The sequence below is a fragment of the Odocoileus virginianus genome, chromosome 10 (assembly GCF_023699985.2).
Source record: "Odocoileus virginianus isolate 20LAN1187 ecotype Illinois chromosome 10, Ovbor_1.2, whole genome shotgun sequence".
Taxonomy (NCBI): Eukaryota; Metazoa; Chordata; class Mammalia; order Artiodactyla; family Cervidae; genus Odocoileus; species Odocoileus virginianus.
Window position 1 is genome coordinate 22023825 of NC_069683.1, and position 13582 is coordinate 22037406.

At 40.3% G+C, this 13582-nt stretch overlaps 1 protein-coding gene across 4 annotated transcripts in view; it reads right to left on the bottom strand.

The window, feature by feature from the left end:
• Nucleotides 1-13582, bottom strand: part of IFTAP (intraflagellar transport associated protein) — a 63481-nt gene that overhangs the window by 35015 nt on the left and 14884 nt on the right. For all 4 annotated transcript variants that reach the window (XM_070473158.1, XM_070473157.1, XM_070473159.1 and 1 more), the window contains one exon: nucleotides 9491-9646. In XM_070473158.1, coding sequence (XP_070329259.1) covers nucleotides 9491-9623 — 133 coding nt within the window. In that variant the 5' untranslated portion in view covers nucleotides 9624-9646. The remainder of the gene's footprint in view (nucleotides 1-9490; nucleotides 9647-13582) is intronic.

The window sequence follows — 13582 nt, forward strand, 5'->3', positions numbered from 1 at the left end:
TTTGGAGAAGGTGGCGAAAAAAATGGTACTTGGTTCACAATCCTTTTTTTCTAACCAGTGGTCTGCACACCATAAAAACTAGAACAAAGGAAGCTAAGTCCAGAAAGCACGTGAGAATGGTCCAGTGGTTCCTCAGGGTGCTCAGGGAGCAAGGGGCTGCAAAAAGAGTGAGCTAACGAGTGTCACTACCATCCACCTTATCTGGGACACACCCGAACAGGAAGGGAAAAAAAGACCAAAAATGTCATACTAGACTGACTGCAGTTTGATTTTCATATAAGAAAGATGAGAGTTTGGTTAAAATACGGTTTCCTGTTTGTATCCCTTTGGGTTTAGTGGAGCATTTCAAAGAAAATATTATTGTTCTATGCCTCAAAGAACATTTTGCTAAAACCATCCAGATGTGACTATGTACCCACTCACTGAATGAAAGGACAGTCTTGCGACCACCGGTTTCAAGTGCAGTAATTCAGTCTTTTCCATCAAGTATAACAATACATTGACAACAATGATTTTTTAAAAATGCGTGCACGTGTGCTAAGTTGCTTCAGCGTGTCTGACTCTTTGCGACCCTATGGACTGTAGCCCGCCAAGCTGCTCTGTCCATGGGATTTACCTGGGAAGAATACTGCAGGGGGTTGCCAAGTCTTGCTCAGCATTCTAAACAAATGTTCACGCACTTAATATTGTTTAAACTGGCTACTTAAAGGATGATAGTAACCATCTTAAAAGTTTCTTTGGGGATTCCCTGTGGTCCAGTGGTTAAGAATCTGCCTGCCAATGCAGGGGACATGGGTTCGATCCCTGGTCTGGGAATATTCCACAACCGCAAAGTGACTAAGCCCATGTGCCACAACTTCTGAGCCCACACATCTAAGTCAATGATACGTGACAAGAGAAGCCCCATAATGAAAAGCCCACGCACCCCAATGTCACAACTAGAGAAAACCCACGAGCAGCTGCACAGACCCCGTGCAGCAAAAAAAAAATTCTTTGGCTACCAGAAATTCTTTGCTTCTGTTTTGAAAAAGTTCAAAATTCCATTTGCCCAAGAAAGTACACCCCTCTAATGCATACATATAAAATATGCTAAATAATATACATGCGTGTGTGTGTTGAGAAGTTATAAAGAGAAAGAAAATGACTCATTTATTAGGACATAAACCAGATTTAAAACTTCACATAATATCTTTTGTGTTTTACTGAGAAAACACCCTAGAAAAGATATTTACTGTAAGAAAATACCTGTCAAAAACACTTCCAAAAATAATTAAATGATTGTAATTCAAAATGTTGTAAATACTTAAATACATTTTCTTTCCATATCCAATTACACCTAAACTACAGCAGACACAGAAAACAAATGACTGTCTACGGACCAAATATTCCTGTGCAGAATGAATATGAATTGTAACAACCGCAGCTGAAGATTTATGCTAATATATCCAAAGCAAAATGGCTTGATCAGCTCAAAATCCATCACAGTTTGGTGGGGGGCAGATTTCCTTCTGCAACTGAACCAGCAGTTTTCTGTGTTTCATAATTTGTCAATTTTTCCCTAAGTGTGGTGATTTAGTGATGACAAAAGAAAGAGAGAAACAAATGAAAATTGCTTAATGACCATTTGCAGATGTTCCCCCAAAGAGAAAGAACAGGTTAAACAGCTGATGCCATTTCTTCCACTGGACTCTGCTATAAAGTAGCTCACTTCATCCAATGCTTCTTTTCTCCTTTGGTGTTAATGTGATATTTGGCACTATGCTGTGATAAACATGTCACACACAGGCAGCCACTAACTGTATGACAGATACAAAATCATGAGTTTTTTTCTTCTCCTTTTAGTCTCTTCAGCAATCAGTTCAGTTCAGTTCAGTCGCTCAGTTATGCCTGACTCTTTGCAACCCCATGAACCGCAGCACGCCAGGCCTCCCTGTCCATCACCAACTCCCGGAGTCCACCCAAACCCATGTCCATCCAGTAGGTGATGGCATCCAACCATCTCATCCTCTGTCGTCCCCTTCTCTTCCTGCCCCCAATCCCTCCCAGCATCAGGGTCTTTTCTAATGAGTCAGATCTTCGCATCAAGTGGCCAAAGTATTGGAGTTGCAGCTTCAACATCAGTCCTTCCAATGAACACCCAGGACTGATCGCCTTTAGGATGGACTGGTTGGATCTCCTTGCAGTCCAAGGACTTTCAAGAGTCTTCTCCAACATCACAGTTCAAAAGCATCAATTCTTTGGCACTCAGCTTTCTTTATAGTCCAACTCTCACATCCATACATGACCAATGGAAAAACCATAGCCTTGATTAGACAGACCAATAAGTGAAGTGAAGTCGCTCAGTCGGGTCTGACTCTTTGTGACCACGTGGACTGTCGCCTACCAGGCTCCTTCGTCCTTGGGATTCTCCAGGCAAGAATACTGGAGTGGGTTGCCAATACCACCCACCTCAAAAAAAAATCAATCAATCCTTATTCTCTCCGTTTAGATGTCAGATTAATTAGGTGGATTTTTTTTAATTGCCTACTTCCTTTTATTAGCAAATCCTCATTTGATGCCTTCTACAAATTTCTCTTGAAGTTAAGATCCCAGTGGTCTATATCCTAATTTAAAGCAAGTTTATTACTACTTGCTGTACTATTTTCAACAGTGCACTTTACTGTTAAATTCACATTTGTAAAAGTGCTTCCCAAGTTGCTTTTTTTTTTTTTAATGTGGCTAATGTAAAAAAGGAAACAAAAGACACTGCAAATGGCCTGTGAACTAAAAACACCACTCAATATTCAGTAGGGAATTAAATGACTGATAACAACAGCACAGAAAAAGTGGCTTAAGTGCCACCTGGAAGCATAAAGTTGGTCAGTTCGTTTCCAACTTCCGCTGGTGGGCAATCTGCCAGTGGTGAGGGTGTCAAAACAATGCTAAGCCCGCTGGTCTCTAATACTCGACAGAAAACAACTGCAAAAGGCTATGCAGCAAGGATTACGTTTTGTTGTCATGTTTTCTTTTATGGGAGAAAGCTGTTTTTATGCTCTACTGAAATTCCTTTCCTGCTCTGAAACTGGTAAGAGGGCCAGCTGCTTTCTCTATTTTTCTCTGTGGTATTTGTCGGTGGCAGATTTTAAATTCATTCTTCAGATGGGGAAAAGAGGCTTCGTCTCCCTGTGGAAGTTTAAAGATGCACTGCTAACGATCAAATTCAAGATCACTTTGGGGACCAAAATGATATGTCAACTTTGGAAAAGTGTTGTTTTATGTGCTGTCACCAGTTTCATTTTTAATTACCTTTTTTAGAAGTTGTCAAGTGTGAGTGGTGATACATATCCCTTTAGCTGAAGTGACAACTCGAAGTTTATCAGTCCAGGAGTGTAAACCAATTCCCAGCCCAAGATTCTAAGCTCTTTGACAGAACATACACTCAGTAAGGAAAAAAAATAATAAAAGGCTCCTGAAATGAGAACTGTGAACAAGTTGGCCTTGGTGGGCCTTGAGATCTCCAGGCAGGGCACTTGCGACTCATCTTTGGCTGTTTCTTCTCCCTAATACTCTGTCAGTCACCTGTTACCCAGGGCTGCACTTCCTCACTTGCAGAGTCTCACTGGCCCATTTCCTTTCCATTTCCTCCTCCACGGCCCTAATGGAGTCTGTACCACTGTGTATGTGTTTTTGCGCAACCTCCTGGCTAAGCTAGTCTCCCTGACTCTAGTTGCCTCTCTCCTTCTTTGCCTCTGTTTTTCAAAATCACTTACTCTGTGTGTGTGTGTGTGCGCGCGTGCGCGCACACACGCACACATGTGCTCAAATTCCACTATGGCTCCCAATTAGCTAGTATATCAACTCCAAACTCAGGGCATTATAACATCAGGGCATCTTTTGCAGGCTCTTCTTTCTGCTCCTAGCCATTACATGTGGATGTCCTTTAGGGTCTGGTCTGAGGACCTCCTGTCCATCTTTCTGCCATCCTGTGTTCTCTTATTTTCTTTTTGTTTCACTTATTCAACAAATACTCAGTAAGCCTCAATGTATTCTATATTACCAGGCACTGCTTTAGACACAAAAATAATAATAATGAACAAAACCCTCAAGCAACTAGACCTCATGGAACTTATACTCTGGAGAAGACAGAGTAATTGTATTTTGAGGAAGCACATCCATTCCTATGGCTCACATTACCCACATGCCAGGGACTCCCCAGATCTCGAGAATTGCCTACTTGCTACGTGGAAGGCAGAAAACAAAATGGCTCAGGGTATGGGCTTTAGAGCTACGATGACTAGGCTCATACTCCAATGCCATCACTAAATAGTTACAGGACCTTAGGCAATTCTGTTAGGGCTGTCATAACAAAACATCACAGACTAGGTGGCGTGAAACAACACAAATTTATTTTCCCACACTTCTAGAATCTAGAAGTGCAAGATCAAGGTGTGCGCAGGTTTGCTTTTCTCCTGAGGTCCCTCACCTTAGCTTACAAAAGGCTGCCTTCTTACTGTGACCGCCCGTGGTCTTTCCTCTGTGTACATGCATCCCTGGCACATCTCTCTTTTCAGGAGGACACCAGTCATACTGAACTAGGACCCCACCTATGGCCTCGTTTAGTCTTCATTACTTCTTAAAAGGCCCAGTCACCTTGCCAGTTAGGGCTGCAACAGATAAATGTTGAAGGGACACAGTTTAGTCCATAACAGCAAATTACTTAAACTTAAGCCTTGGTTTTCTCATCTGTAAATGGAGAATAATATAAATATTTTAAATTACAATGTAAAAAAAAAAATTTACTAGGTTATTACAAAGCTTGAGATGATCCAGATAAAGTGCTAAGCATAATACCTAGTACTTAATAAATGATAGCTGCTTAATAAGGGAAGGTCAAACCCTCTCATGATTTTATTAAGAATATTAGAACCTAAGAAAAACTGAAACATATTTAGAGATTTTGAGACTAAAAGTTTGAGATAATCAAAGACTAGACCACCACCTGATTATAAAGTCACAGGCATGGCCATTTGTCCAGAACATTCAGACACATAATGTTCTACCTAAGGGGGAATTTCATTCAAATATTAACAAGTATGAAGTATTGGAAGGGAAATGAGAATGGCATAAAGAAAATAAGAAAGGAAACTACACATCAAAATCAGAAACAAAATCTTTGATCTTAACAGGTTTAAGTATATAAATATGGCAGTGAGTAGAAAGCTGTTATTATATCATAATATAGAAACTGATAAAATCACTTGGGAATCTGGATCCTAGTTATTTGAAGAATCAAATGAGAGAATGAAAAGAAAAGTCTTATTTAAGAGTTAATCATAAAATTACAGTAGATTCATTTCAATTTCCAAAACACTTTAAGCTGAAATTGGTAAAACTGGCAACCTTAATGGAAATTAATCATTCACTCTGAAGCACTCCTTGGAAGGAAAGTTATGACCAACATAGACAGCATATTAAAAAGCAGAGCCATTACTTTGTCAACAAAGGTCCATCTAGTCAAGGCTATGGTTTTTCCAGTAGTCATGTATGGATGTGAGAGTTGGACTATAAAGCTGAGCACCAAAGAATTGATGCTTTTGAACTGTGGTGTTTGAGAAGACTCTTGAGAGTCCCTTGGACTGCAGGAGATCCAACCAGTCCATCCTAAAGGAGATCAATCCTGGGTGTTCATTGCAAGGCCTGATGCTGAAGCTGCAACTCCAGTACTTTGGCCACCTGATGCAAAGAGCTGACTCGTTTGAAAAGACCCTGATGCTGGGAAAGATTGAGGGCAGGAGGAGAAGGGGACAACAGAGGATGAGATGGTTGGATGGCAACACCGACTCAATGCATGTGAGCTTGGGTAAACTCAAGGAGTTGGTGATGGACAGGGAGGCCTGGTGTGCTGCGGTTCATAGGGTTGCAAAGAGTCAGACACGACTGAGCAACTGAACTGAACAAAACTGAACACACAACAAAAACAATAATGGTGTGAGTGTGTGTGTCTGTGTGTGGGAAACGATGAGTGCTTGAGAACACAAACCATACCTTAAATGTTTTTGAATCCTTAGCATCTAAAACAGGAAATTTGGACAATAAGACACTCAAAGGATTGTTGAATGAATAAATCAATAAATGTATTAACATAAAATCAAATATAACTATTTACATCTGTGTTTTTGTAACCTAAAAAATGATAGAAACATAACAAATAAGGAGGAAGAAGCATTTTTTTCCTTTAGACACATAGTCTGGTATCAATGAACTATATTCACAAAGAAACTAAAATACCAAAGATTGAAAGTCAACCTTATCCATAATAATGTCAAAAATATAATAATGTCTTCACTGATAAACAAACTCAAAATCTGCATGCTAATTTCCCAATACAAATCTTAAACTCGGTCTTAACTTTCTTGAGCTGAAGAATTCAATTATAAATGTCTGCTTAAAATTAATAAGCAACATGTCTCTTTAAAGATTTTGGTAAAACACAGGGTTTATCATCAAATATGCACCATGATTATAAAAACCAGAGCTGCTTTAAAAAACAAAAACTGCAAAACATAGTCAACATAAATGTACCGGAGTGAGAATTATGCTACAATATTAACAGTTTCCAACTGTTTTCCAAGCACCTGAAGCAGTAATGTGAATTTCTTCAAAAAGGCTCTAGTTTAATTTTTTCCAGGGAAATATTTTTAATAGGATTACTGACCCTTTTAACACTCTTGGAAAGAAAACAAATCTCATAAGCATTCTGGCATATAACTATTATAAAAATAAATAGAAGAGTCAATCATTGAAAGCATACTTGAGAAACTAACTAAAGAAACGTACGTAACTATACACGGTGAGGCTTCCCTGGAGGCTCAGAAGTTAAAGCGTCTGCCTACAATGCAGGAGACCTGGGTTCAACCCCTGGGTCAGGAAGATCCCCTGGAGAAGAAAATGGCAACCCATTCTAGTATCCTTGCCTGGAAAATCCTATGGACTGAGGAGCCTGGTAGGCTATAGTCCATGGGGTTGCAAAAAGTCGGACACAACTGGGCGACTTCACTTCATTTTATACATGGTGATAACTACTCTAACACAGACAAGATTCCACTTCATATTAGCAAGACAACCAAATACACTAAGACAAATGAAGGGCTGGAAAGGAGGAGAAAACTCTGAAGAAAAAGCTTTCATCTCTTCCTTCAAACAGAACTAACTACATTGACTGTGGTCAATTCTGTTGGCTATCATTCAACTCTTAGGCCTGACCCTAAGTCCTATGTGGTTTATCAGAGGTATTTAAATGTTTCAGAGGAAGAAAGGACACTTAGTGATTTGAGACATATTTTTGCACTCACAACTCTTGTGCTGTAGGAGGAATTTTTTCAGGTCATTAGTTTATAATGTGAACTGAGGCCTAAGGATATTTTGAAAGGGAAAAAACTAGTATGCCTGGAGATGCAGTTTATGTAACTTGCGTCATCATTTATTTCAGCTCAATTTGGGGCCTAAACTGAACTCAAAATGAAGTCACCACATCTGCAACAGATTCTCTGGGCATGGAATGAGCACACAGAAATCTGCAAACAGAACAGATTCCTTACCCGGAAAAACAAAAACAGTGTAACCTCCTTAAAATATCCAAGTCCTTGCAAGAAGTTCTTACACTTTCAGAGTACAAAAATAAAGTCAGCCTCACAAGTAAGTTCCAAAATAATCTGGGTTATCAAAATGCCACTGGCATACCAAAATGCATGAATTCTGCCAGTTTTACCCTTGTTTCCACAGCCTACCCCAACCATTCACACTACCATGCATGTTTGGGTCTGGAAAACATGGAATTAAATCATTAGGCTCAGAGAAAGCAAGCATCTTCCTAAATCCACGTGCATAAGACAAATGGTGATTTGGCCATTATCAAGATTAATTTGATCTATATATGATACCAAAATAGATCATTCTCAGACCCAACTTAACAAAGTATTTCTTAAATTTTCTATTTCCCTTAAGAGTAAACAAAACTGATAGATATTCCCACTACCTTGTACAATAAAAGAAACAGGTTAGAATCTCTTTTCCTTTTCTTCATTATAACTTCACTTCTTTTACATTTGTTAAGGACACATGAATTATGGCTTCAAATCATGGAGCTGAGGATCCTGAGATTATCATAACCTAAGAGATTATGGAACTCCCTATTTTCAATCTTGGGTACACATTAGAATCACCACAGAAACTTTTAAAAAGTCTATATTCCCAGGCCCCATTAGGGCCCTGGAGTTGAGTCCATCATGCATCTAAGTGGACAGTCTCCCAAATGTGGGTTCATGACCCAAAAAGGACCAAGGTTGAGAGCAAGCCAATGGCAGCCGAAACAGAACTCAATGCCTACAGGAGACAGGGACGTGAAGGAAGCAGGCAGGATATGCACACAGTTTTAGGGTGTGTGAGAGCCAGAGAGTGTATCACACTAGTGAGGTCACAGGGCCTGGGCTCCGGAACTCAAGCTGACACTGCCATCAGGGAAATAAGAGGTAACCCATCTTCTCACTTAATCAGAAAAAAGAAAAAATAGAAAATCAAGATTTTTATGTAAAATTTCCAACTTTTAAATGTTGGCTCAACAAAACGACAACAATACTGCATGAGGTAACCAAACACATTTCAAAAAAACACAGCACGGGTTTGGCCTTGAGGGCTTCGGTTATCACTTCTGATCTAAAGGGTGGTTTCCATTCTACAGAAACCATAGTATCATTATCACCACAATAACAACAATAACAATACTGAGCCTTCATTATGCATTTAAAGCTAGCCACTATGCTAAGAGGTTTACATGGATTATCTCCCTTAGCCTTCATGAACCTTTATGGTACTATGAATATACCCCCTTTACTCAAGTGACTTCCCCTCAAGCCAGAAAGTGGCAATGCCAAAATCCAAATGTGTGCAGTGTGACTCCATATCCTACATGGTGCTAGATTTCTTCAACGTTTTCAGTATGCTCTTAAAAGCCTGGACTCTTTGCACTTGCATTTTTTCAAAACTAAAACAAAGGGATTATACTAAACGATTTCTCAGGTCCTTTTTAGTTCTCAAATTCAACAGCTCAGACTCCATAATACAACTCTTGGCTGGATAAAAAAGTTAGCATTTATATGCATCAGTTCCAAATGCCTTGATGAGAATAACCTGATAAAAACAATGGAATGAATGAATGCTCATTCAACAGTCTTTCTGAAAAGACAGCAAAGACATAAAATCATAATAAAATTCGTTATCTCTACTGGCTTCCCTGGTGGTTCAGTTGGTAAAGAATCCACCTGGGTTCGATCCCTGGGTTAGGAAGATACCCTGGAGGGCATGGAGAGGATACACTCCAGTATCCTTGCCTGGAGAATCCCCAGGGACAAAGGAGCCTGGTGGGGGCTACAGTCCACGGGGTTGCAAAGAATCGGACACAACTGAGCAAATTTTACTTCACTACTATTACAGAAAGTTTACTTTTCCATCTTACCTTTTGAAAGATGAGTGAACGTTCTCAGAAATTCTTCATATGTTTGCTCATGACAATTAACAAATTTATCCAAGACTTCTTCAATTAGCCGATCTTCATCCATCATCTCCAATTCTGGTGTCTGGGCAGGCATTACTATTCATGAGGCCACTTTATCTATAAGACCAAGAAAAACATGAGCTACAGGGGGTTGTGCAGTACCAGCCTCTCTTGAAAATACTTTAGAAGGGTAGTGGAAGAATTCCAAGTCCCCAAAAAGACAAATCAAGATAGTTATTAGAATGATATACCCTAGTTTAAGAGACCAGAGTTTTATTCATATCTCAACTGCAGAATTGTTAACTATCCCAATTTTATTTTTGCTTCAGTTTCCTGGTTACCATCTTCTTACCTCACAGGACTATAACACAGTTACATAACTAGAAACTCAAAATCTTTCAAGGTGAGATGAACCAACCACCCATTCAAAGACAACAGCAACAGTTGCTAATATTTGTTATTTATTGAGCACCTATTTAACTTATATGCAGAGTATATCATGAGAAATGCTGAGATGGAAGAAGCATAAGCTGGAATCAAGATTGCGGGAGAAATATCAATAACCTCAGATATGCAGATGACACCACCCTTATGGCAGAAAGTGAAGAGGAACTAAAAAGCCTCTTGATGAAAATGAAAGAGGAGAGTGAAGAAGTTGGCTTAAAGCTCAACATTCAGAAAACTAAGATCATGGCATCTGGTCCCATCACCTCATGGGAAATAGATGGGGAGACAGTGGAAACAGTGTCAGACTTTATTTTGGGGGGGCTCCAAAATCACTGCAGATGGTGACTGCAGCCATGAAATTAAAAGACACTTACTCCTTGGAAGGAAAGTTATGACCAACCTAAATAGCATATTAAAAAGCAGAGACATTGCTTTGCCAACAAAGGTCCATCTAGTCAAAGGCTATGGTTTTCTACAGTGGTCATGTATGGATGTGAGAGTTGGACTGTGAAGAAAGCTGAGTGCCAAAGAACTGATGCTTTTGAACTATGGTGTTGGAGAAGACTCTTGAAAGTCCCTTGGACTGCAAGGAGATCCAACCAGTCCATCCTAAAGGAGATCAGTCCTGGGTGTTCATTGGAAGGACTGATGCTGAAGCTGAAACTCCAGTACTTTGGCCACCTGATGCAAAGAGTTGACTCACTGGAAAAGACCCTGATGCCAGGAGGGACTGGGGGCAGGAGGAGAAGGGGACGACAGAGGATGAGATGGCTGGATGATATCACCGACTAGATGGGCATGGGTTTGGGGAGACTCCAGGAGTTGGTGATGGACAGGGAGGCCTTGCATGCTGCGATTCATGGGGTCGCAAAGAGTTGGACATGACTGAGCAACTGAACTGAACTGAACTGAGCACCTATTAGGTACCAGTTCTTTAACTTCATAACAATTCTAGCTCAGAATAGAGCCAGTAAGCAGAAATGTCAGTTCTAGAAGTGTGACCCTAGAACCCCTGCCCCTAAGCACTTCACTATGTTTCTCTATCCCCTGCATGACACACACACACCCCCTCCATACTGATACTATCGCTGCCAAACAGTTGACTTGTCTGTGCTTTAACACATCCAGATATTGGAAACCCTTTATGTTCCAAAGAACCCTTTGGACAGCTCTATTAAAGCCTCCTTCTAAAACAGCCAAAATCTGTCTCCGTGTTTCCTACCCCAAACTGGTCCCAGGCCCCTGGATGAGACTGAACCATTTCAATTCTTTTTATACATGATATCCTTTCAAATATTTGAGCAAGCCTATCCTGTCCTTTTTCAATCTTCTTATTTCATCCACTTACACAAATTTCTTTTTCAAAACTCAGCTCAGAATTCAGTTTGTCTCTGAAGGCTTTAGCCTTCCATCTCCAATCACCACAAGAGCACATCATAATTTCTGTGCTGCTTCTCCATGCTGTGTTCCATTTATCCCATTATATTGTAAATAGTTGTATACATTTCTGTGTCTTTTATGAGACCCGGAGCCTATGAGAGAAAGGGTCCATATCTCTTCATAGCTCAGGACATGGCACAGAGTTGGCGGTCCACTGGTCTCAAGCTAAAATTACTCATTTGAGCAGGTACTACAGTCAAATATTGTTAGAAGCTGGCCAGAAACTCTACAAAACCTACCCAGTCATTCTATCTGTACCTTATGTGACATGGCCTTTCACCCTTCTGATCAATCTACCTGGAAAAGATTTCACACTGTCTGCATCCCTTTAAAATAAGTCATCCAGAAATGAAGACAAGACTCCGGGTACAGTCTGGAGACAGTGAGATTTGACTAACTCTCATATTCTAAATATCTCACTCCTACTTCATGCAAAGATCACGTTCGCATGCTAGTGGCCCCTTCACGTTGTCAGATCATTAACTACTTCGTTAACTAAATGCTTGTCAGCTGAGACAATACCTCAATCCTTGCAGAGTTTGAACTTTGTTTTTAGTTGCGATATTTCACCTTGTTAAATTCTGTTTATTCTGTGTGAAATATGATTCTTACACAGCTTTGAGAAAAATGACTATCTACAGAAAGCAGAAGAATAATGACAGCCTAAATAGCGAATGTGACTCATGCGGGGGCGGTGGAGGGGGTTCTCTGATAAAATATAAATTCCGTGGTTCTTCAATTTTTCCTGAATAAAAGTGAACATCTGGTGTCTGTTATTAACTTTATTATTTGATATTTACCAAAAAGCTCAGGAAAAACAAACCAAAAATATATTCACAAGATGACACCCAAACTCACTTAGTGGCAAGACCCAACCTGAATGAACATGAAAGTGTTTGTGGCTTTTATTTACTCTGTATAAACAGTACAACTATTTATGTTTCCCTGAAAAAATACTAATGGGCTTGCTTTTGAGATGCTTTTCCAGACCCCACTGGAGATTTTATGTATTAATAATATGTGGCATTTGCCCTGATTACCTTTCTAAACTCCAAAAAACTTTTGAATTCTGAAAGACAACTGACCTCAAGAGTTTTAAATAGGAAGTATAAGTACATCATGAGAAACACTGGGCTGGAAGAAGCACAAGCTGGAATCAAGACTGCCAGGAGAAATATCAATAACCTCGGATATGCAGATGACACCACTCTTATGGCAGAAAGTGAAGATGAACTAAAAAGCCTCTTGAAAGTGAAAGAGGAGAGTGAAAAATTTGACTTAAAGCTCAACATTCAGAAAACTAAGATCATGGCATCTGGACCCATCACTTCATGGGAAATAGATGGGGAAACACTGGAAACAGTGGCTGACTTTATTTTTGGGGGCTCCAAAATCACTGCAGATGGTGATTGCAGCCATGAAATTAAAAGACGGGAAGGAAAGTTACAACCAATCTAGATAGCATGTTAAAAAGCAGAGACATTACTTTGCCAACAAAGGTCTGTCTAGTCAAGGCTATGGTTTTTCCAGTGGTCATGTATGGATATGAGAGTTGGACTGTGAAGAAAGCTGAGCGCCGAAGAACTGATGCTTTTGAACCGTGGTGCTGGAGAAGGCTCTTGAGAGTCCCTTGGACTGCAAGGAGATCCAACCAGTCCATCCTAAAGGAGATCAGTCCTGGGTGTTCACTGGAAGGCCTGATGCTGAAGCTGAAACTCCAGTACTTTGGCCACCTCATGCAAAGAATCGACTCATTGGAAAAGACCCTGATGCTGGGAGGGATTGGAGGCAGGAGGAGAAGGGGACGACAGAGGATGAGATGGCTGGATGGCATCACCGACTCGATAGACATGAGTTTGAGTAATCTCCAGGAGTTGGTGATGGACAGGGAGGCCTGGCGTGCTGCAATTCATGGGGTCACAAAGAGTCGGACACGACTGAGCGACTGAACTGAACTGATGAAGCTACAGGTACCTCTCAAGCTTGCTGGAAGAATTAGATGAATATACAGGGGGCCTCAAGAAATGTTAGCCATGAGGATGACAACAGTGGATCAGTCTTAGTACTCTGTCCTTTGTTTACATGAAGACCTGTGTTGACTGTGACCCCTTTGACTTTGAAGGTACTAATATTACCCAAAGATCAATCAAGAGAATTCATGAAGCA